Genomic DNA, 21,320 nt, shown 5'->3' with positions numbered 1-21,320 from the left:
AAGTTGGAGGATCTCTGGCGGTCCGTGCAACAGGTGCTGTGCTGAATAACCTTACAAAAGTCTTTCCTCTCACAGAAGGGACAGAAAGGGGGAGGGGGAGGAAATATCCAAACCCCTCTGGAAACCCCTGGTCTTAATTTGCTCAGAAGAAGGGAGCAACTGTTTTCACTTCTGCAGCCTAACCCCTAAAACTCTATTTTTTTTAAATCTAACACAGGTAGGGACCCTGCTCCACTGAGGGATGGAGAAACGAGTCTTTCACCTCAGGAGCCCAAAAGCTCCTATCTCCAGACTCTTGGATCTATGCCATGAGCGAGGGTGCATATGTGCCCTCTTCAAAAGGCCTTGCTCTTCAAGTGGAATCCTCAGGCCCAAGACTACCAATACCAGACTCTAAAGAAGCAAAGTCTACAATGGTAGCTGGACTTGCAGGCACTGGAACGTGGAGTAGTTGGCTGGCTCTCCTGGAATTGGCTTGTCAGATTGTGTGGCAGGCAGTCTGAGTAATGTCAGACAATGCCACAGCAGTAGCGTACATCATCAAGGGGGGATCTCTGTCCTCAAGTGTTGGAGATGGATTAGCTCCTCCCTTGAGTGGAAAAGAATTTGCAGGCCTTGTTGGTGTCTCACATAGCATGTGCAGAGCCATGTTCAAGCAGATTACCTCAGTCACGTTGCCATAGAACCAGGAGAATGGTCCCTGTCTCGAAGGGTCTTCAATCTGATTGTTGCCAGATGGGAACTGCTGGATTTGTATCAGATAGCATCCAGCTAGAATGCAAAAGTGCACAAGTATTTCAGCTGAAAGAGTTGTTCATCTGGAATCGATGCTCTATTTAAGGAGAAGATTTTATACATTTTCCTTCTTGGCCTATGATAGGCAGACTGCTTCAAAGGATTGCTTGGTATACAGGGATGGTGATGCTAGTTGCCCCAGATTGGCCTTTTTGACTGTGGTATGTGGATCTCTGGTATCTGCTGTGCAGCAATCCTCTAAGGCTTCCACCTCACAATCTTCTAAGGCTTCCTTTGCCAGGGTCTGATGTTTCATGAGGATCCAGATTGATTTTTGCTTGTGGTCTTGCCCTTGAGCGGGCACGCTTAGTGAATAAAGGTGATTCTCTAGCAGTGGTGGCTACACTCCTGAAGGCTAGAGAAATTCTCCACTTCTTTGGCTTATGTGCAGGTTTGGAGAGTTTGGGGATTGGTGTTTTGAGCATGTGTGTTCCTTTAGCACTGCACTGGTTACTTTAATCCTGGATTTTTTGCAGGAAGGTCTCTCTAAGGACTTTTCTTTTGAAGGTGCAAATAGCAGCTCTCTCTTGCTATAGAAGTCCTATCTAAAGTAGACCACTGGTTTCTCATCCAGATTTTTCTCGATGCTTGAGGGGCATTAAGCATATTAGACCTCTGCTCTGGATTCCGGTCCCATCTTGGGATCTGAAGTTGATTTTGTCCTTCTTGTCAGAACCATGGTTTGTTCCTCAAGGCTTTTTCCTTGTGACTGCTCATGTCAGGCAGTCTTTCTGGTTGCTATTTACTTGGATTGAAGAAAATTTGCAGGTGCTTTCTTGTAGGAAGAGTTCTTATTGGTTACTAAAGAAAAGGTCCAGATTTGTATTTTCTTTTTTTTTTTTTTTTAAACGAAAGTTGTTTCTGAATTCCATTTAAATCAATTTCCTTGCCTTCATTTAGCAGACAGGCAGATTCTGAAGACTACACACTTCTTTGCCCTTTAGACGTGAGCTGGCATCTGTTAAGATAGCTCAAGGTTATTAATGCCTTCAGGTATTCTCATCATCTTTGTTCTGTATCATGGAATTACGATGAAGTGAAGCGGCCTCTAAAACTAAACTTTTTTTAATTTTTTAATTTTGTTAATCTTGTTTGTCATGATTACTTTGTTCCTGTTGTGAACCATTTTGATATTTTTATGATGTATGTAGTATACAAATTTTTAATAAACTAGTCTAGAGCTTCAGTGGTGTGCTTGATTAAAGAGCTGATTACTACAGCTTATGTAGATTCTGCACTTCCTTGATGAATTGGGTGGAGTTGCAATTGATCTCTCCTTTGGAGATCTGTAAATTGGAGGCTTTGTCATCCTTTCATAACTTTTTCTAAGCATTACCGGTTGGATGATGAGGGTAGAGAGGAAGTCTCCTTCACTTAGGCAGTTTTGCGAGGGGCTCAGGCAGCATACCACCCTGTTAGAGAGGAGCTTGGATATAGCCTATTTGTCTGGACTGGTCTGAATGGATGAAGAGGAATTATTTTTTACTTGATAATTTACTTTCCTCGAGTATAGTCAGGACCCTCCCTAGGCTGCTGGTATCTTTCACTGTATTTATATGTTCTGTGCCTGGTAGAGATGCAGAATTGGGAAACATAATGGCTTTTTATACTTCGCTGCAGGTGAGTCATTTCAGATTCACTGTTTAGAAACTCTTCCTTTGTTTCTGCTTCCTATTTTCTTCTTGAAATCCACTGGTTAATACTTTAAGAACAACAACAAAAAAGTTAACTGGTTACTGATGTCTTATATTGCGATTGTCCTCAGCTTGTTACAAAAATACTGGCAGGCTAGTGTCGGCATGGATATATGAGGTAACATCAGTGAGCCTGTTGATCTGTCTCCATCTGCTGGTTGAAGTACATAATTTGTTCATCTGGGCTGGTCTTGACAGTATTTGAAGAAAGGAAATTAACAGGGAAAAAGTAATTTCACTTTTTGTTCTTTGCAGCCCAGATACCTGTTGAAGTTTGAACAGATTTACCTTTCCAAGCCTACTCACTGGGAAAGAGATGGTGCCCCCTCGCCAATGATGCCAAACGAAGCTAGACTAAGAAACCTCACGTAAGGAAGAACTGACCTGGGGATCTTGATACAATAACAGGGATTCATAAAACAAGTTTTCTCAATTAAATAAGCCATAGTGTTTTGGTATGTCAATTCAGGATGTACTAATGGGCTTCAGGAACTTTTTTCTGCTCTTTACTGGAATTATTAACCCACTTTTTCTGAAGGAAGAATAATCTGTTTTTATTGTTGAAATCAGTAATTACGGTATTCTGGAGAGTATTTTGATAATGAAGTGATTCCTGAAAAATTATTGCTAGATCTCCATAAATTGTCATGAGGTGAAAAAGAACTCACAGCCATGTGCTGTTCAGACTGGGGAAATTTGCTGTGAAAAATGTGAGCTGACTGCTAGCGAAAGAAGCAACTGGCAGTAAGCAATATGGTTGTTTCCTTTTTTTGTTCCTGCATCTGGGTGTGCAGCTGGGCATATCAAAACTCAGGTATAGTATAATATAGTCCCATAAACTGAGGTGTTATCATGACATGGGCACCTTTTTTTTTTTTTTTTTTTTTAAATACAGTGCTGTAAATTTAGATTCCCCCCCCCCCCCCCCCCCCCCCCCGTTATGATGAAAAAGAATGGGGCTTTTAGAGTGCTTTAAAACAAAAAATTAGTTTGTCATGCTTCATTCTGGGATAGTGGGTTTGTTTTAGGTCTGCCCCAGGTCCCACAATCCCAGACTGTCATCTCTGCCCCTTCCAAGCCAACCAGCAGCTGACTGCCTCTGCTGAACTCTGCCCTGTGTTCCTCACATTGGGCTAGTGGCTTATAGGTAGCTGTCAAGTAGCAGTAGATGCTGCTAACTGAGGAAAAATGGGAAGTGAGGCTGGCAGTCTGTCCTGCTATTCCACGGCAAGTGGGAAATTGTTTATTTTTATTTAAAATATTTATAGTCCGCCTATACTAACCAGGTCATGCTACGTGGATTACAGCATCAACACAAAATACAAAAAAATTATAAACATGACATACAAACTCAAAACTATATATGGGTCATAACTTTGACTAAAGTTGGCAAGGCTTTCTGAAAAAAAGATTTTAGCTTCTTTCAAAGCAATTTAAAATCTGTCAAGGTTCTAAGCTCTTCCAACACGCTGTTCCATAAAACAGGTCCAACAATAGACGGATCACTGTTTCTTGTTGGGGTGCAACTTTGACACTAGGAAAGTTGAGCAATGATGACTAGCAGAACATAACTTAGTAGAAATATTTCTTTAACTTTGATAAACTGCTGCATCGTCTCGCAGAGATATATACACCAAAACAAGGATTTTAATTTTATTTGCTGTACAACTGATAATCAGTTTAAACATTGCAACAGAGGCGAAACATTTTCCTGTAATGGGATGCTCTTAACCATTAGTCAGCTGAGTTTTGTAAACGTTGTGGTGCACTTAAATGGGTTTTAGGGAGTTCCATATAAAGGGAATTGCAATAATCTTTCTTAGTTACAATGAATGCATGTACAATTGTGTGAAAATCTAACTGATACAATAACTGCCTTAAATGACACAGCTTCAATTTAACATAGCTAATTGACAAAACGGGCCCTGTTTGATACTTACTATTCAGGCAAGGGTTAAATTGAAACCCAAATTTCAAACATGATCTGCAAATGCAATCTTCATCCCATTCATAGGAAAAATCTGGGGATCTTTATTTCCTGGAAACCCAAAGAGCCTCAATTTTAGCAAAATTTAGAACTAAAGCATTTCTGGCCATCCAGTTTTTGACAGCTAACGAACAAAATATCTTGTTGCATTATAGATGAATTATTAGTTGATACCAGAAAATACAACTGGATATCGTCTGCGTAAAATTTAAAATAAATATTAAAAGAATCCAATAACATACAGAGAGGCTGTAAATATATATTAAAAAGTATAGAAGATAAAACAGGTCCCTGAAGGACACTTACTTCAGTGGAAAACCAATTAGAGTATAAGAAACCTGTTGCTGATGGGTTGATAAATAAGAAGCAAACCACTGAAGCACTTTTTTACCAATTCTATCAATCTAGTAAGTAAAATAGCATGTTTAAAGGAATCAAAGGCTAATGTTACATCCAAATAAACAGCAATAACAGCCCCTCCCATATCTAAGCTTTGGAAAGCAGCCCTCTTTAATTCATAGATGTGTAAACATTGAAATAAAATTGGCTAATTCACCCTCCATTTCCTCAGGTACGAACTTTAGGTCTTCATTTACTAAGCATTTTTCTCATAGACTCAGAATTTATTTGATTTATATTCCACTTTTTGGCATTTCGAAGCAGATTACATTCAAGTACTGTAGTTATTTCCCTATCCCCATAAGGCTCACAATCTAACAGGAGGATTTATCATTTTGCTATAATAGCAAAATGATCGCCTGTGGGGGAAAAAAGGGACAGGGTGCGATAGTGAGCAGGCGGCCACATCGCGGTGGTTCATTTTTGCTTGCTGCAGTTGCGGCCGCCCTGCACATTATCACCTCCATGGCGCCAATGAAATAGCTGTAACTATTTCCGAGCTAATGCGGGCAATTAATGTGCGATACGTTATTGTCCGCGGAGCTACAAGCCCCTAACTTTCCTTATCCCTGCCCAAACTCCTCCTCTTTCCCTTATTTGAATTTTTAACTCTCGTGGTAGTTATTGTGTGCAATTACGCCCTGACGCATGCGATAACAGCCCATCGCGATTTGAAAAATAACCCTGCAAGCTTGTTCCTGAGGCAACGGAGGGTAAAGGTGAGAGAAAAGCCTTAGTAAATCAGGCCCTTAGACTGTAAGTCCTCTGGGGATAGGGAAATAACACAGTACCTGAATGTGATCCACTTTGATGTGCCTGAAAGGTGAAATAGAAATCAAATAAATAGGACAGTCATCTAAAAGGAAAGCAGAACTTATTGGTGGTGGTGGGGGAGGTAGATGAGCTGATTGCTTTATCAATCCAAAGATCTAGGAGTTAGAGGGTAAGTGCAGATTTTTTAAGTAATCTTATCTATAGAAAAGCTGGTGTTTTTCTCTCTCTTTTGCTGAATGGCTAAGTTGAGAGATATTGGTAAATGATCTTGTTACTGCAGAGAATATTGTTAGATCTAAGTAGTGTGTCTGATGAATGTGACCATTTTCTAGGTATTCGGCTCCACTATATGTGGACATTACAAAGACAGTCGTGAAGGAAGGCGAAGAACAGTTGCAGACACAGCATCAGAAAACGTTCATTGGGAAGATTCCCATCATGCTGCGTTCCACCTACTGCCTGCTGAACGGTCTGACTGACCGTGATCTCTGTGAACTGAATGAATGCCCCTTGGACCCTGGAGGCTATTTCATCATAAATGGATCAGAAAAGGTAGAGTAGAAGGATCCCACTCAAGGGACTCAAATATCACCATTTCTGTCTCTTCCCCTTCTCTTAGATTCAGTTCTGTACAACTGGTCAAATTATATTTTAGTGAATCTAAGCAAACAGAAGCTGACACGTACTGTGCATGGTATAAAATTAAACACAACAGGGTGAATTTTGAATTGCTCGCATTAAAAGGCTCATATGCACGAGTGATTTGTATTTTAAAAGCTGCAAATTATGTACTTATACGTGCATGCACGACCAGAGAAACAAAAGGGGGAGGCAAAGTTGGCATGTTTAGGGGCATTCCAGGGCCAGGCCAAAACTTATGCACGTAAATCTGGCGGTCGCACCACACGATGGGCTGTTAGCTGTGCATGTTTGCTTCTGCTCTTGATGAGATGTAAGTATGCATAAATCTGTTTTAGACCTCAAATGTCTGGGCGAGGGGTCTATGTCAACTGGGGAGAAGTGCATGCTGATGAACCAGAGGGGTCTGGATGACCTTCAAGATGGACTGGGCAAACTGGTGTACTCATTGGTAAAACTGTGAATGTCCTTCATAGGAGCACGTTTCAAAATCCGCTTTACCTGCATGTTAGACAACAGAGTCCCAAGGAAGATGGGCAAAGTACATTTGCTTGAGTTTAAAATTAGGAACACATATATGTGTGTATATGTGCTCATTTTAAAATTACTGTCTTAATCTTTCTGCAATGTTTAATGTATCATTACTATTTATTTGCAGTCTTATTTTACAGATTCAACATAAAACGTAATATGGCACGAGCAAAAATTTGTGCACCCTTTCATTCAATACTTAGCAGCACCTCTTTTGGCACAAAAAAACATCTTTCAGATGTTTCCTGTAGCCAGCCAGGAGTCTTTTCTATTCTTGCTTTTGAAATTTTTTTTCCCAGTTTTCTTCACAGAACTCTTTTAGCTCAGAAATATTCTTAAGTCTCCTTGCATGCACTGTTATGTTTGCGATCTCCCCACAGATTTTCTATAATAAAATTTGGGGAATGTGAAGGCCATTCCAAAACCTTCATTCTTCTTTCCTGTAAGTAATTTATGGTTAATTTTGAGGTATGTTTGAAGCCGAAAAGAGGTTTGATATTTCAGCAAAACAGCAATCAATTTCCTAGCGTGTAGCCAGATGGACTCAGAACCAGTGGGTTATGTGTTGCTCTGCTAGGAGATGGGAGATGGAGTCAGGTTTCAAAGCTGACGTCACCCTAGATATACCCCTGCATTGACCTCAGCTCTTAGTATCTCTCCGTCTCCTAGCAGATGCGTGTGCAATCCCCACACTAGCACGGTGTTAGCGGGATTGCAGCCCTAATCCAAAGAGAAATGTTTTACCTTCACTTTAAAGGAAGATTGAGCCCTGCTCTCCTGTGGTGATACCCAAGGGTGGTCCCCCCCCCCCCCCCCCCCCCCGAGGCAATTTCCGAGATCCTTCAGAGGTGTGCCTTGGTCCAGTAGCCTTAAGTGCTGAAGCAGCTGAAAGGTAGTGGGTGGAGAAGCGGAGCATGGCGGTGAAGGCCAAAGCCCTCTCCCCCTGCAGCCGGAGACTGTCTCTGAACTCAGCCGGTAAGCGCTAAGACCAGGTAAGTAGATAAGAACTCCTCCGATATAGAGACGTGGAAGAGATTCAGTAAGTCTTTCCTCCAGTCTTCTAGCTGAGCATGCTGTACCAACTTCGCTCCCGATCTCTATTCAGGTAAGGGAAGGGGTTCCGAGGGGGTTGAGTGGCCCCGTTTTTGGCTCTGTCTACTCTCCATGTGGCGACCTGCGGTGGCACTATCTTGCATGTGGTTTGGCGCAGTGCCATTTTCCCTCTTCGGCTGTCTGTACACGCGGTGTGGGCAGGCCTTCTGTGCGCCTAATGGGCGCGCATAACTTCATGCACAACCGACCACTTAGACATCCGCATGCTGAGGCGAGTCGGTTTGCGCTCGATAGACAATAACTGGCTAAACACACAAACCACACAGGCTATGGCCCCGGCAGCAAAGAAACTCAGGTGACTCTCTGCGTGGCCTGCCATATTAGAGCTGCATAGTCTGACCTGGAATCCTGCCTGTGTCAGCACTGTGAGGAGGCCCAGGGAGGGCTGGACTCTTAAACGTTTTCCAAGCCCGGCCCATCCCAGTCGGAGGATGGGTCAGCCGCGACCTTATCCGGCAGTTCCCCAGACCAAATCAATTCCAGGACGGCATCCTCCCCAGAAGAGGGCAGTTCAGTGGCCCCTACCCCGGTTCCCCCTGGGACAAATATGGACTTGGCAGCCTTCTCTTCGTTGGAATTTTTTCAGGGCCTCCAAGCCTTTGTTCAGGTGCAGTCAGCCCTGGTTCCTGCCCGGGTTGAACCCCAACTGGGAACTCACCAAGAGTATCCCTGACAGGGATCCAGATACCACGGATGACGACTGGGATCCACTGGAGGACAGGGAAATCCCTCCAGGCCTGGAACCATACCGGACAATGCTTCGTTTTTTTTTTCTACAGAGATGAATTACCGGCACTAGTCTCCCCAGACCCTGAAGACTCTGGGAGTTCCAGGCACAGACCCTATGGTGAAGTCAAAGAAGAATCCCATCCTGGTGTCTCTTCGTAAAGCCTCTTACTATTTCCCAATGCTGGAAGCCATCCAGGAGTTGATTGACCTGGAATGGGATGCCCCGGAGGCAAGCTTTAAAGAAGGTCAGGCCTTGGAGGCCTTGTATCCTCTGGACCCAGCAGTCAGGGAAAATCTGCGTTTCCCCAAAGTGGATGCCATGGTCTGCGCCATCTCGAAGTGAACAACCATCCCTGTTGAAGGGGGGGGGGGTGGCTTTGAAAGATGCTCACGATAGGTGGTTAGAATCCATCCTTAAGCCTTGGACGTGACAGCAATGACACTGCAGAACGCTTCCTGCTGTGCCCTGGTGGCTCGCTCTTGCTTGCTCCTCGAGAGAGAGGCAGATAACTCTTGGGCGCATATCGGAGTGGCAATTGAACCCACCACAGCCTTCCTGACACATGCAAGCTCAGACCTAGTGCACACCTCGGCCAGAGGAGAGTAGTCTCTGTGGTGGTGGCCAGAAGACAGCTATAGTTATGGAACTGGTCAGTGGACGCAACCTCTAAGGCGAACCTCAGAAAGATGCCCTTTAAGGGATCCCTCCTGTTCATAAGTGAGTTGGAGAAGCTAGCCAGTTAGTGGGGCGAATCTCCAGTGCCTTGACTACCGGAAGACAGGCAAAAGAGGTCTCAGCGCCTCTCTCCCATGAGGGTTCGGGCCAGGGGCTCCCAGCGCTTCCGACTCTACAGAAACACATTTTTCCAATCACCTCGACCCTCAGGGAGGTCTCTGTCCTTTCACAACCGGCAACCCAAAAGAGGAACAAGTTCGGGCTGAGGCCCGACCCGAGCTTCCCAATGAAGTTGAGCCGACCCATCCACGGGAAGAGGAGATAAGGGATCGACTTTCCCTTTTCTACCAGTGGTGGGTCAAGATCATTTCGGAAAAATGGGTACTGGACATCATATGAGAAGGCTATGCTCTTGAATTTCGCAGCATCCCTCTGGACAGATTCATGATATCACCTTGCCACTCCCAGCTCAAGAAACTGGCAGGGGAATCCACAGTGATAAGGCTCCTCAGACTGAGGGCTGTAACTCCGGTACCTACACCCCAGGTAAATATGGTGGTGCATTCCATCTATTTTATTGTGCCCAAGAAAGAGGGCTCATTCCAGCCCATCCTGGATCTCAAGAGCGTCAACCGTCATCTGTGGATATTGCACTTCTGCATGGAAACTCTCTGCTCCGACATAATGATAGTACAACCAGGAGAGTTCTTAACCTCCCTGGACCTCTCTGAAGCCTTCCTTCATATTCCAGTTCATCAAGACCACCAGAACTTTCTACGCTTTGTGGTACTGGGCTGCCATTACCAGTTCCGGGTGTTACCCTTTGGTTTGGCAACCGCCCCCAGAACATTCTCCAAAATTATGGTGGTCGAGGTGGCAGTTCTGTGGAAAGAAGGGTATCCTGGTGCACCCCTACTTGGACAACTGGCTGATTTGGGTGGTCAGTGGAAGAGAGCCTCCAGGTGACTGGCAGGGTCAGGTCCCTCCTACAGAAACTGGGTTGGGTCATGAACATGGACAAGAGCAGCCTCAACCCTCCCAGTCCTTAGAGTACTTGGGGGCCCGATTTGACATCAAGCAGAGCAAGGTCTTCCTCCCTCCCCCCTCCAAGGAGGAAACTGATGGACCAAGTATGCCAGTTGACGACCACAATGCGCCCCAAGGTGTGGAACTATCTTTAGTTCCTCGACCTCATGGCATCAACACTGGAAGTAGTACTGTAGGCGAGGGCTCACATGCGGCCTCTCCTTACTGTCACGCTGGAACCCAGTCCCAAGACTACTCGATTCGCCTCCACCTACCAACGGAGGTATGCTCTCGGCTCCAGTGTTGGCTACAGGAAATCCACCTAAGCCAAGGGTGGATTATTTTGAAGGGGTTAATAAAACGTGGATAAAGGTGAACCTGTAGATGTAGTATATTTGGATTTTCAGAAGGTGTTTGACAAAGTCCCTCGTGAGAGGCTTCTTAGAAAACTAAAAAGTCAAGGGATAGGAGGTGATGTCCTTTCATGGATTACAAACTGGTTAAAAGACAGGAAACAGAGTAGGATTAAATGATCAATTTTCTTAGTGGAAAAGGGTAAACAGTGGAATGCCTCAGGGATCTGTATTTGGACCGGCGCGAGAAATATATATATATATATATATATATATATATTTATTTAAAAACTTTTATATACCGGTATTAGTATGCATACATCATACCGGTTTACAATGTAACTTTAAAGGTAGAAATTACAATCATCAGGGAGGGCGAACAAGGAGGAGTATACAAAGAGCAGGAGGTGGAGGAATTAAAGCAATAAATAAAAACTGCAACGGACTGTTTACAGGAATATACAAGGCGTAGGCAAGATACTTGCAGAAGTCGGTGTACTTAATCAGGGTAGGCTTGTCGGAAGAGCCATGTTTTAAGTTTTTTTCTGAACTTGGCGTAACATGGCTCTAGCCTGAGAGTGGTAGGGAGGGTGTTCCATTGTTTAGGGCCTGCAATGGATAGTGCACGGTCCCTAGTAGAGGAGAGGTGGGCTTTTTTCAAAGGGGGAATGGAGAGGGTGCCTTTGTTGACAGTGCGAGTGGGTCGTTCAGTGCGTATAGGACGAAAGGGTTCATCCAACCAATTGGAATTGTGCGAGTGGATGGACTTGTGCACTATGGTTAGAATTTTGAAGAGAATTCGGGATGCGATGGGGAGCCAGTGGAGTTCTTTGAGTATTGGGGTAATGTGATCAGCTTTCCTTGAGTTGGTGATGACCCTGGCGATGGCATTCTGGAGCATTTGTAAGGGCTTGGTGGTGGAGGAAGGTAGGCCAAGGAAGAGGGCATTACAGTAGTCCAGCTTTGAGGAAAGGGTGGCTTGGACGACGGTGCGGAAGTCATGATAGTGGAGGAGGGGTCTGAGTTTCTTCAGGATGTGAAGCTTGAAGAAACCTTCTTTGAGGATGGAGTTGATCTGTTTTTTGAGATTGAGTTGTTGATCTATGATAACCCCAAGGTCTCTTACTGTGGGTTGGGGTGTTATGACGTTGAAAGCTGGATCGTTGGAGATCGGTGGTTTGGGAGGGAGGTGAGGAGAGATAAGGAGCAGCTCTGTTTTGGAGGAGTTTAGAGCGAGGTGGATGTTGGTGAGGAAGTCATTGATGTTGGCAAGACATGTGTTCCAGAAGGCAAGGGCATCTGAGAGAGAGTTGTGAATGGGAATGACTATTTGAACGTCATCTGCATAGAGGTAGAATTTGAGGCTGAGGTCTGTGAGGAGCTGACATAGAGGTGTGAGATAAATGTTGAAAAGGGTGGAGGAGAGGGAGGAGCCTTGTGGGACACCTTGGGACAAGGGATAGAGTGTGGAGTTGGCGTTTCCTATCTTGACGGAGAACTTTCTGTTAGATAAGTAGGATTTAAACCATAGTAGGGCTAGGCCTGAGATGCCTATTTCGGATAGCCGGTTGATGAGGAGGTTATGGTTGATGGTATCAAAGGCAGCTGAGATGTCGAGTAGGGCGAGGAGGTAACAGTTGCCTCGGTCCATGCCTATGAGTAAGTGGTCCGTGAGGGAGAGCAGGAGGGTTTCTGTATTGAGGTATTTACGGAAGCCGTATTGGGCTGGATGCAGAATGTTGTTGCTTTCTAGATATTCTGTAAGTTGGATGTTTACAATCTTTTCCATAATTTTGGATAGGAAGGGCAGGTTAGAGATAGGGCGGAAGTTAGCGGGGTCTTTAGGGTCTAGTGTTGGTTTTTTTAGGAGGGGCTTGACAATAGCTTGTTTAAGAGCATCTGGGACAGAGCCTGAAGAGAGGGAGGAGTTTATGATGTCTGCGATGGGTTTGGATATAGTGTTCGGGATGGAGAGGAGGGATTTTGTGGGAATGGTGTCTGAAGGGTGGGAAGCTGGTTTAAGTTTTCTGAGAATAGATTCCACTTCTTTAGCGGAAGTCAGGTCAAGGGTTTGGAGGGTGGGTGAAGTGGGGGAAGGTTGGAGGGAGGGGGAAGGGGAGGTGGAGGGGGAAGGGTGTTGAAATCTGCGGAGGATGTTGGTGATTTTTGTGAGGAAATACTGGGCGATTTCTTCGCTCTTAGTGGAGGCATCATTCTCAGGGATAGTGGGCTGAGAGGATTTGGTGAGGTTGGCAACATAATTGAAAAGGGCTTTCGGGTTGTACATGTATTGGTGGATCTTAGCTGAAAAGTAGTCTCTTTTTGTTTTGAGGGTGGTTATTCTATATTGGTGAAGGGTAGTTTTGAAACTTGAGGCGAGTTGGGGTGAGGGGGCTTTACGCCAGTTTCTCTCACGCTGCCTGAGGGTATTTTTTAGGGATCTTAGTTCAGTCGTGTACCAGGGTTGATGATTTTTTGTGGGTTGGGTAATGTTACGTCTGGAGATGGGGCATAGTTTGTCAGCAATTTCAAGAGTCATGCTGAGCCAGGATTTGATGGCAGTCTCTGGACTGGAGCAGTCAAGGCTAGTGGATGTGTTGGAAATGGCAAGAGCCAGTTCATCTCCAGAGCAGGGTTTCCTGGAAAGGATCTGGAAAGGATCCTGGAAAGGATCTGGAAAGGAATACGACGAGAGAGTTATCAAATTTGCGGATGATACAGAATTATTCAGAGTAGTTTAAATCACAAGCGGATTGTGATACTTTACAGGAGGACCTTGCAAGACTGGAAGATTGGGCATCCAAATGGCAGATGAAATTTAATGTGGATAAGTGCAAGTTGTTGCATTTAGGGAAAAATAGCCCTTGCTGTAGTTACACGATGTTAGGTTCCATATTAGGAACTACCACCCAGGAAAAAGATCTAGGCATCATAGTAGATAATACTTTAAAATAGCAGCAGTCAAAAAAGCAAACAGAATGTTTAGCATTATTAGGAAGGGTATGGTTAATAAAATGGAAAATGTCATAATGCCTCTGTTATCTCTCCATTGTGAGACCACACCTTGAATACTGCATACAATTCTGGTTGCCACATCTCAAAAAAGATATTGTTGCAATGGAGAAGGTACAGAGAAGGGCAACCAAAATGATAAAGGGGATGGAACAGCTCCCCTATGAGGAAAGGCTGAAGAGGTTAGGGCTGTTCAGCTTGGAGAAGAGATGGCTGAGGGGGGATATGATAGAGGTCTTTAAGATCATGAGAGGTCTTGAACGAGTAGATGTGAATCGGTTATTTACACTTTCAAATAATAGAAGGACTAGGGGGCATTCTATGAAGTTAGCAAGTAGCACATTTAAGACTAATCTGAGAAAATTCTCTCAATGCACAATAAAGCTCTGGAATTTGTTGTCAGATGATGTGGTTAGTGCAGTTTAGTGTAGCTGGGTTCAAAAAAGGTTTGGATAAGTTCTTGGAGGAGACGTCCATTAACTGCTATTAATCAAGTTTACTTAGGGAATAGCCACTGCTATTAATTGCATCAGTAGCATTGGATCTTCTTGGTGTTTAAGTAATTGCCAGGTTCTTGTGGCCTGGTTTGGCCTCTGTTGGAAACAAGATGCTGGGCTTGATTTACCCTTGGTCTGACCCAGCATGGCAATTTATGTTCTTAAGCCTATCCCCACTGAGCTGCATCGTCCTCACGACAGACGCGAGCCTCTGAGGGTGGGGAGCTGACAGCCCAGGGACAATGGACCAAGGAAGAGGCAAACTGGAACATAAACCGCCTGGAAGCTCGAGTGGTCAGACTAGCATACCTGCAGTTGAGCCACAGGCTCCAGAGGCAAATGATCTGGATGATGTCTGACAACGCAACAACGGTTTCCTGCATCAACCGCCAGGGAGGAAACAAGAGCCATCAGGTGTCTCTGGAAATAGACCCCCTTATGGAATGGGCCGAGTTAAACCTACAAGGGATCTCAGCCTCCCACATCGCAGGAAAAGACAATGTCACATCGGACTTCCTCAGCAGGGAAAGCCTGGACCTGGGGGAATGGATGCTATCAACCAAAGGCTTCCAGCCTCTAGTAAATCTCATAAGAACATAAGAAATTGCCATGCTGGGTCAGACCAAGGGTCCATCAAGCCCCGCATCCTGTTTCCAACAGAGGCCAAACCAGGCCACAAGAACCTGGCAATTACCCAAACACCTAGAAGATCCCATGCTACTGATGCAATTAATAGCAGTGGCTATTCCCTAAGTAAATTTGATTAATAGCAGTTAATGGACTTCTCTTCCAAGAACTTATCCAAACCTTTTTTGAACCCAGCTACACTAATTGCACTAACCACATCCTCTGGCAACAAATTCCAGAGATTTATTGTGCGTTGAGTGAAAAAGAATTTACTTCGATTATTCTTAAATGTGCTACTTGCTAACTTCATGGAATACCCCCTAGTCCTTCTATTATTCGAAAGTGTAAATAACAGAGTCACATCTACTCATTCAAGACCTCTCATGATCTTAAAGACCTCTATTATATCTCCCCTCAGCCGTCTCTTCTCCAAGCTGAAAAGCCCTAACCTCTCTGGGGCCTCCCGGTGATGGACCTACTGGCCACATCTCACAATGAGAAAATCACTGAGTTCTTCAGTCACAGACGAGATCAGCGCTCCTAAAGAATCAACACCCTTGTCCATACCTGGCCAGAGGAGGAATTACTGTACGCCTTCCCCCTCATGGCCTCTACTGGGCAAGATCATCCGCAAGAGAGAACACCACCTAGGTTTAGTTCTCCTAGTGGCCCCAGATGCTCGTGGTATGCAGACATGTGAATGTTCCTCACGGGGAGTTCTCTGTGCCCTCCCTCAGGGACCTTCTCCAGCAGGGCCCGATTCTTTACAAAGATCTGTCTCTATTCTCTCTTATGGTCTGGCCCTTGAGAGGGCTCGTCTGAAGAAGCACGGTTACTCGGTGGCCGTGATCGCCAGCTTGCTGCGCGCGGAAGTTCTCAACGACCCTGGCATACATACGGATCTGGAGAATATTTGAGACCTGGTGCGAGGAATGCGGGGTGCCCCCTCAGACAACCAAGACCCCGGTGATTCTGTGATTTTACAGGATGGCCTGAACAGAACTGAGCCTGCCTGTCAGCATATCTGGACTTGGCCCATTTCCAAAAAGGGGTTAAACACCTCTGACTACCCTTAAAATGGCCGGTTCCCCTATGAAACCTCAATTTAGTATTGGACTTTTTAGCAGGGCCTTCCTTTCGGTCGCTGCGCAGTCTGACTTTATGCCTGTTAACGATGAAGACTGTATTCTTGGTGGTGATATGCTCAGCTCGTCACATCTCTGAACTACAGGCGCTGTCATGTTGGGAGCCGTTCCTCCGGTTGACCCCAGGAACGTTACAGGTTCGCACCTTTCTGCCTTCTTGCCAAAGGTAGTCTGAGTTTAACCTGAACCAGTCCATTTCCTTACCGTCCCTAGATAGATCAAGGACACGGAAGACTAACGGCTACTATGCCACTTAAATGTCAGTAGGCTTTTAGTATGATATCTGGAACCGGTGTGCAAGACTGACTACTTGTTTGTTCTTCACGGTGGAAAGAAACAAGGCGAAGCAGCTTCACGAGCTACCATAGGTCTCTGGATTAAGGAAGTGATCACGGGAGCTTAGGCAGGGAAGCCTTTGCCCCTTTAGGTTAAAGCTCATTTCACTAGGGCCCAGGCAGTATCTTGGGTGTAAGCTAAGCTACTATCTCCTGTCGACATCTGTCGAAGTGATGGTGTTCTCCCTGCACACCTTCTTCTGGTTCTGTCGCCTGGACATCCAGATCCAAGAGGTTGTAGCCTTTTCAAGAGCAGTGCTATCCGGACCACTGGCAGCCTCTCGCCTCATTCAGGAGTAGCTGTTAGGCTCAGGACCACTGGGATGTATATCTGGCTACATGCTAGGAAATGGCAAAATTACTTTCGATAATTTTGGTTTTCCTTAGTGTAGACAGATGGGACTCAGCATCCCGCTCACGGCTGCCCATGAACGGTGTCAAGGAATCATCCATGAGGTGAAATGCGATTCCAAGAGGTTATGGCTAAGCCGTTGCCCTATCCCTAGATCAGGGCATCTATAATATGTTGGTTGAGTACACTTAAGGGTACCAGTTTTTTAATAAAGTTATTAAGTTGTATTCGTTTTTCAATATTGTGTCCACAATGGCTTTTGAAGCGAATACTAAATAGCTGAGGTCACTGCAGGGGTATATCTAAGGTGACATCAGCTTTTGAAACCTGATTCCGTCTCCATCTGGTAGCAGGGGAGGATATAACCCATTAGTCCTGAGTCTACACTAAGAAAATCAAAATTATCAGGCAAGTAATTTCTCCAATACTCTTCTGGAAGCCCCCTGATTTGTGTTGGGGGGGAGGGGTCAGTTTCTTCTTAGCTTTTGCAGAATATACTGCTAGGCTGAGGTCATCACGGGAACCTATAAGAAGTAATGTCATCAAACCTGTTATTCTCTCTCTCCATTTGCTGGTTGGTGGACATAACCTATGTCTGAACTTGAGGAAAGGAAATTCAGGTAAGATTAAAGAAAAACTTGAACATTGCAGAAAGGTATATAACTTTGTACTATGTAGAGACTGTCTCTGCTTCTATTCTCTTAGTGATTCATTGATACAAAGTTTACCAGGGTGCCTGTCCTTTTGCATACAACTGTATACTTTTTTCCTCGTCTTCTCACAGCCGAAAATTGGAAAATCGGTCATTGTTAGTGGCTGATGGCCTGGTCTTGAACCCCCCCCCCCCCCCCCCCTTCTCAAGTATTACTATGGCTGGTGACTCTTCCATGAGAGGTAGCGATGCTTCTCTTGGAAATCCTGCCCTAAGCGTTGTCTTGCTGTATAAAGGGGCAGCTGTTGAGTCTGTGTACCACACCGTGGCATATTCCATTGGCCCCATGCAGACGTTTCTTGCTGCATTCACTGTAGTGATGAACCGTAATTAGGGTACAGTGCCCCATTTGGATGGCTCATTTAGCACCTTGGAGAGATTCAATACAGAATGCTGAGTTCTTTTGGCATGCAAAGAGATACTATGGAAAACACGTCAACTGCCATGCCATATTTTCTTTAGTTATTCTTCTAGAAGCAGAGAGATCCTTGATTCTCCCAGGAAAAGCAGGATGGTAGTCCTCACATATGGGTGACGTCATTAGGTGGAGCCCTATTACGGAACACTTGTCAAAGTTTCTAGAAACTTTGACTGGCACACTGAGAATGCCCAGCATGCCATGATCCCTGTGGGTCTCCCTTCAGTCTTTTTTTCTGCGCTGCAGTTTGCCTCGCATTTAGGAGCTCTCTGAGATTTTTTTCTCACAATTTTTCCTCACGGAAAAACTTGAAGTTTTACTTCACAAATAATTTCCCTACATGGGTCTTCCTTCGCGTACATTTTCATTGACGCTCGGTGAATACTATTCTGTGTTCTCTGGTTGGTTCCTGTCACCTCACTGTCTGTTCCCCTGGGTTACCAACTATTTGCGGCCCTCTTTTTTTCTCTCCCTATGTCTATAACACTTGGTCTGCTCCACGATGCCTGCGGGTGTCCTTGCTGCGATCTTCCACTGGGGCTAGAGGGATCAGGGTGTCCATGGTTCCCATTGATGCCGTGGAGGCCGCCATCAACCCCGTCGAGGTCGCCGTTGATGCCCTCGAGGCCCCCGTCGATGCCTCAGTGCCCTCGACTAACGAAAATGCCCCATACTTCGGGATCTCAACCAGAGCACCCGTGTAATCCTTGGGTGAAAAACAACGCCAAGAGCAGTAGAGGCACGTGACAGTCCGTCACCGATGCCTTCCAGGACAGCAGTGGCATCTTCCTCTGTGCTGGAGAATGACTGGGCCGAGCACTGTGGGAATCATCGTCGCCAGTATGGTGACAGTCAGTTGCTGACGCCATCCTGGACATCGGTGGCAGCTTCCTCGGTGCTGGAGAATGACTGAGCTGAGCATCGAGGAAAACATCATCGCTGGCATCGAGCCAGTTGCGAAGCGGGCCCAGGTATAAGAGTCTCCATGCTCCTCTGCACCTGAGGCACCGAGCCGTTCTCCACAGACACCGGGAACTGAGCCACCACAGATCCATATGGAAGTGCCAGTAACACCTAGCCTGCCTCCCCCTGAAGCTGCGTTACCTATACCAACTTCCAGGGAGGAGTTGGACGTCCTCGTCCGCCAGGCTGTCCTCTATCTTGTGGAGTCTACAACCTCAATCGATGCCGGCCCCTATACTGGCACCAACACTGGAGCCATCGATATTCGCGCCATTGTGACACCGCCTCGCTGCCCTCATCGGTACCCTACCAATGACAGCCTAAGACATCGACGCTGACTCTTCCTTCTGAGTGTCCACGGGCCCCTATACCTATCCCGGGATCCTCGAAGGGCGATGGGGCGATGGGGACTCTAATCCCGCTTCGGCACTGATCCCATCAAGACCTAAACCAACCTCCTCTCGGAGCCTTCTCTACCAGAAGAGTGGAGACGAGCCCTTCAAATGACATTTCCTTCGCCATGTAAAGGAAATGTCTGAAACCATCCCTTTTGACCTAGTCATTAAAGAGGATCTAGGTCGTAAAATCTTCCGGGGATCCATGTTGATGTCACATATTGCTGTTTACCAGCTATGTTTGACACATCACCGAGGGAACCTCACTGCCATCAACATGAAGTTCAAACATGTGATAGCTTTGAAACGTCCTCCCATTGCCAGCAACAGGACTCAGTGCTAGATGGTGAACCTGGCTTCGGCCCCTGATTTACGGCCCAAAGTCCAAGATAAGCTAGCTGATCTGCCATGCACCGCAAATCATCTGTTCGTGCACAAGGTCCAGCCTACAGTGCCTCAATTGCAAGACCACTGCGAGATGCTGCAACAGCTCTCTACGTTTCTTGCAAATCCTCCCTCCTCGGCTAGAAAACCAGCGAAGAGGGATGCTAGAAGGACCTTTACCGCTCACACGAGTATTTTCCAGCTCCCGTGTGAGACCAACCAGTCCACTTCAAAAAGCACGTACACGTCAACAACTGATATCCAGATCACACCAGCTCCACCAGTTGGGCAGGCTTCTGGATTTTGAAACCTTGCCAGAGAACAGAATGGTCCATCCTACTGAGGACCAGGGCTCAGGACACCGTTCCCCGGACACAGCAAGGCAGAGGATCTTAATCCCACTATATCCTACTTCCAAGGAAAATAGGTGACCTCTGCCCAACCTGGACCTCAGAAATCTCAACAAATTTCTTCAGAAAGAAAAGTTCAGTATGGTGTCTCTCGGCACCATGCTTCCTTTATTACAACAAGGAGGTTGACTCTGTTCTCTGGACCTTCATTACGGTTCATAGCGAGTCAACAGCATTTTCAATACCAAGTTCTGCCATTTGAACTAGCTTTGACACCTCGTGTATTACACCAAATGCCTAGCAGTGATTGCCGCTCATCTACAAAAAACAGCATTCACGTGTTTCCCTTACCTGGACAACTGCCTGTAAAGGAGTCAATCCAAACAAAAGACTCACTATAAATCTACTAAATTTGCTGGGATTTCTGATCAACTACGATAAATCCCATATGGATCCATCTCATCTCCTTGCCTCCATCGGACAAGATCTGGGCACTACAGTCCAAAAGGCCTTCCCTCCCAACAACCACGCAGACATCCTATCAAACTATCCACATCTCTGCATGCATGCAACATAGCCTCGGCCCATTAGTTCTTCCCATTGCTGGGTGACATGGCTTCCACGGTCCACATCACTCCTATGGCCAGACTAGCCATGGGAAAAACTCAGTGGACTTAAAAGTTTTAGTGGCTCTAAGCCGTTTAACCGCTTTCGTCCCTGATCCATGTCACCGATCCAGTAGCCAGTTCCTCAGGTGACCTTGGCCACGGTCGCATCCAACTTGGGTTGGGGAGCTCGCATTAACAACCTCCAAACCCAAGATGTGTAGACTCCGCTTGATGAACAGTCTCAGATCAACTTCCTGGAGCTTCAAGCCATACGTTATGCCCTTTATGCCTTCAAACACTGCCTCTCACGCAAAACTGTGTGGATACAGACAACATAGTGGCAATGTGGTACTCGAACAAGCAGGGACGCACAGGCTCTTATCGGCTCTACTAGCAAGCCGCGCAGATCTGAGCCTGGGCCCTTGCACTCCATGCATCTCCGGGCCACTTATCTAACAGGCATACTGAACGTACTAGCAAACCATCTCAATCGGTCTCCATCCCCACGAGTGGTCTCTGAACCTATGTGTAGCGAACAAAATCTTCTAGCGCTGAGGTCAACCAACCATCAACCTCTTTGCGTCCGAATTGAACCACAAAGTGGACAGATTCTGCTCACTACACAGGCAACGACACGCGTTAGCCATGGACGCCTTTGCTCACCCCTGGAACAAAGGCCTCCTATATAAGTCTCCTCCGATACCACTGATAGCCAAAAAAACTCTCATGAAGCTACAGCAGGACAGGGGTTTAATGATTATCATACACCAGTACTGGCCTCGACAAGAATGCTTCCCCATACCTCT

General features: G+C 45.8%; 1 protein-coding gene across 1 annotated transcript in view; it reads left to right on the top strand.

Moving 5' to 3' along the window:
- POLR2B (RNA polymerase II subunit B) overlaps positions 1-21,320 on the top strand; it is a 177,912-nt gene that overhangs the window by 37,365 nt on the left and 119,227 nt on the right. Inside the window, exons 4-5 of the mRNA XM_029600967.1 lie at positions 2,745-2,857; positions 5,982-6,201. Of these exons, the coding sequence (XP_029456827.1) occupies positions 2,745-2,857; positions 5,982-6,201 (333 nt within the window). The remainder of the gene's footprint in view (positions 1-2,744; positions 2,858-5,981; positions 6,202-21,320) is intronic.

Source organism: Rhinatrema bivittatum, chromosome 1 (assembly GCF_901001135.1).
Source record: "Rhinatrema bivittatum chromosome 1, aRhiBiv1.1, whole genome shotgun sequence".
Taxonomy (NCBI): Eukaryota; Metazoa; Chordata; class Amphibia; order Gymnophiona; family Rhinatrematidae; genus Rhinatrema; species Rhinatrema bivittatum.
This window is presented reverse-complemented; position numbering and strand designations above follow the sequence as displayed.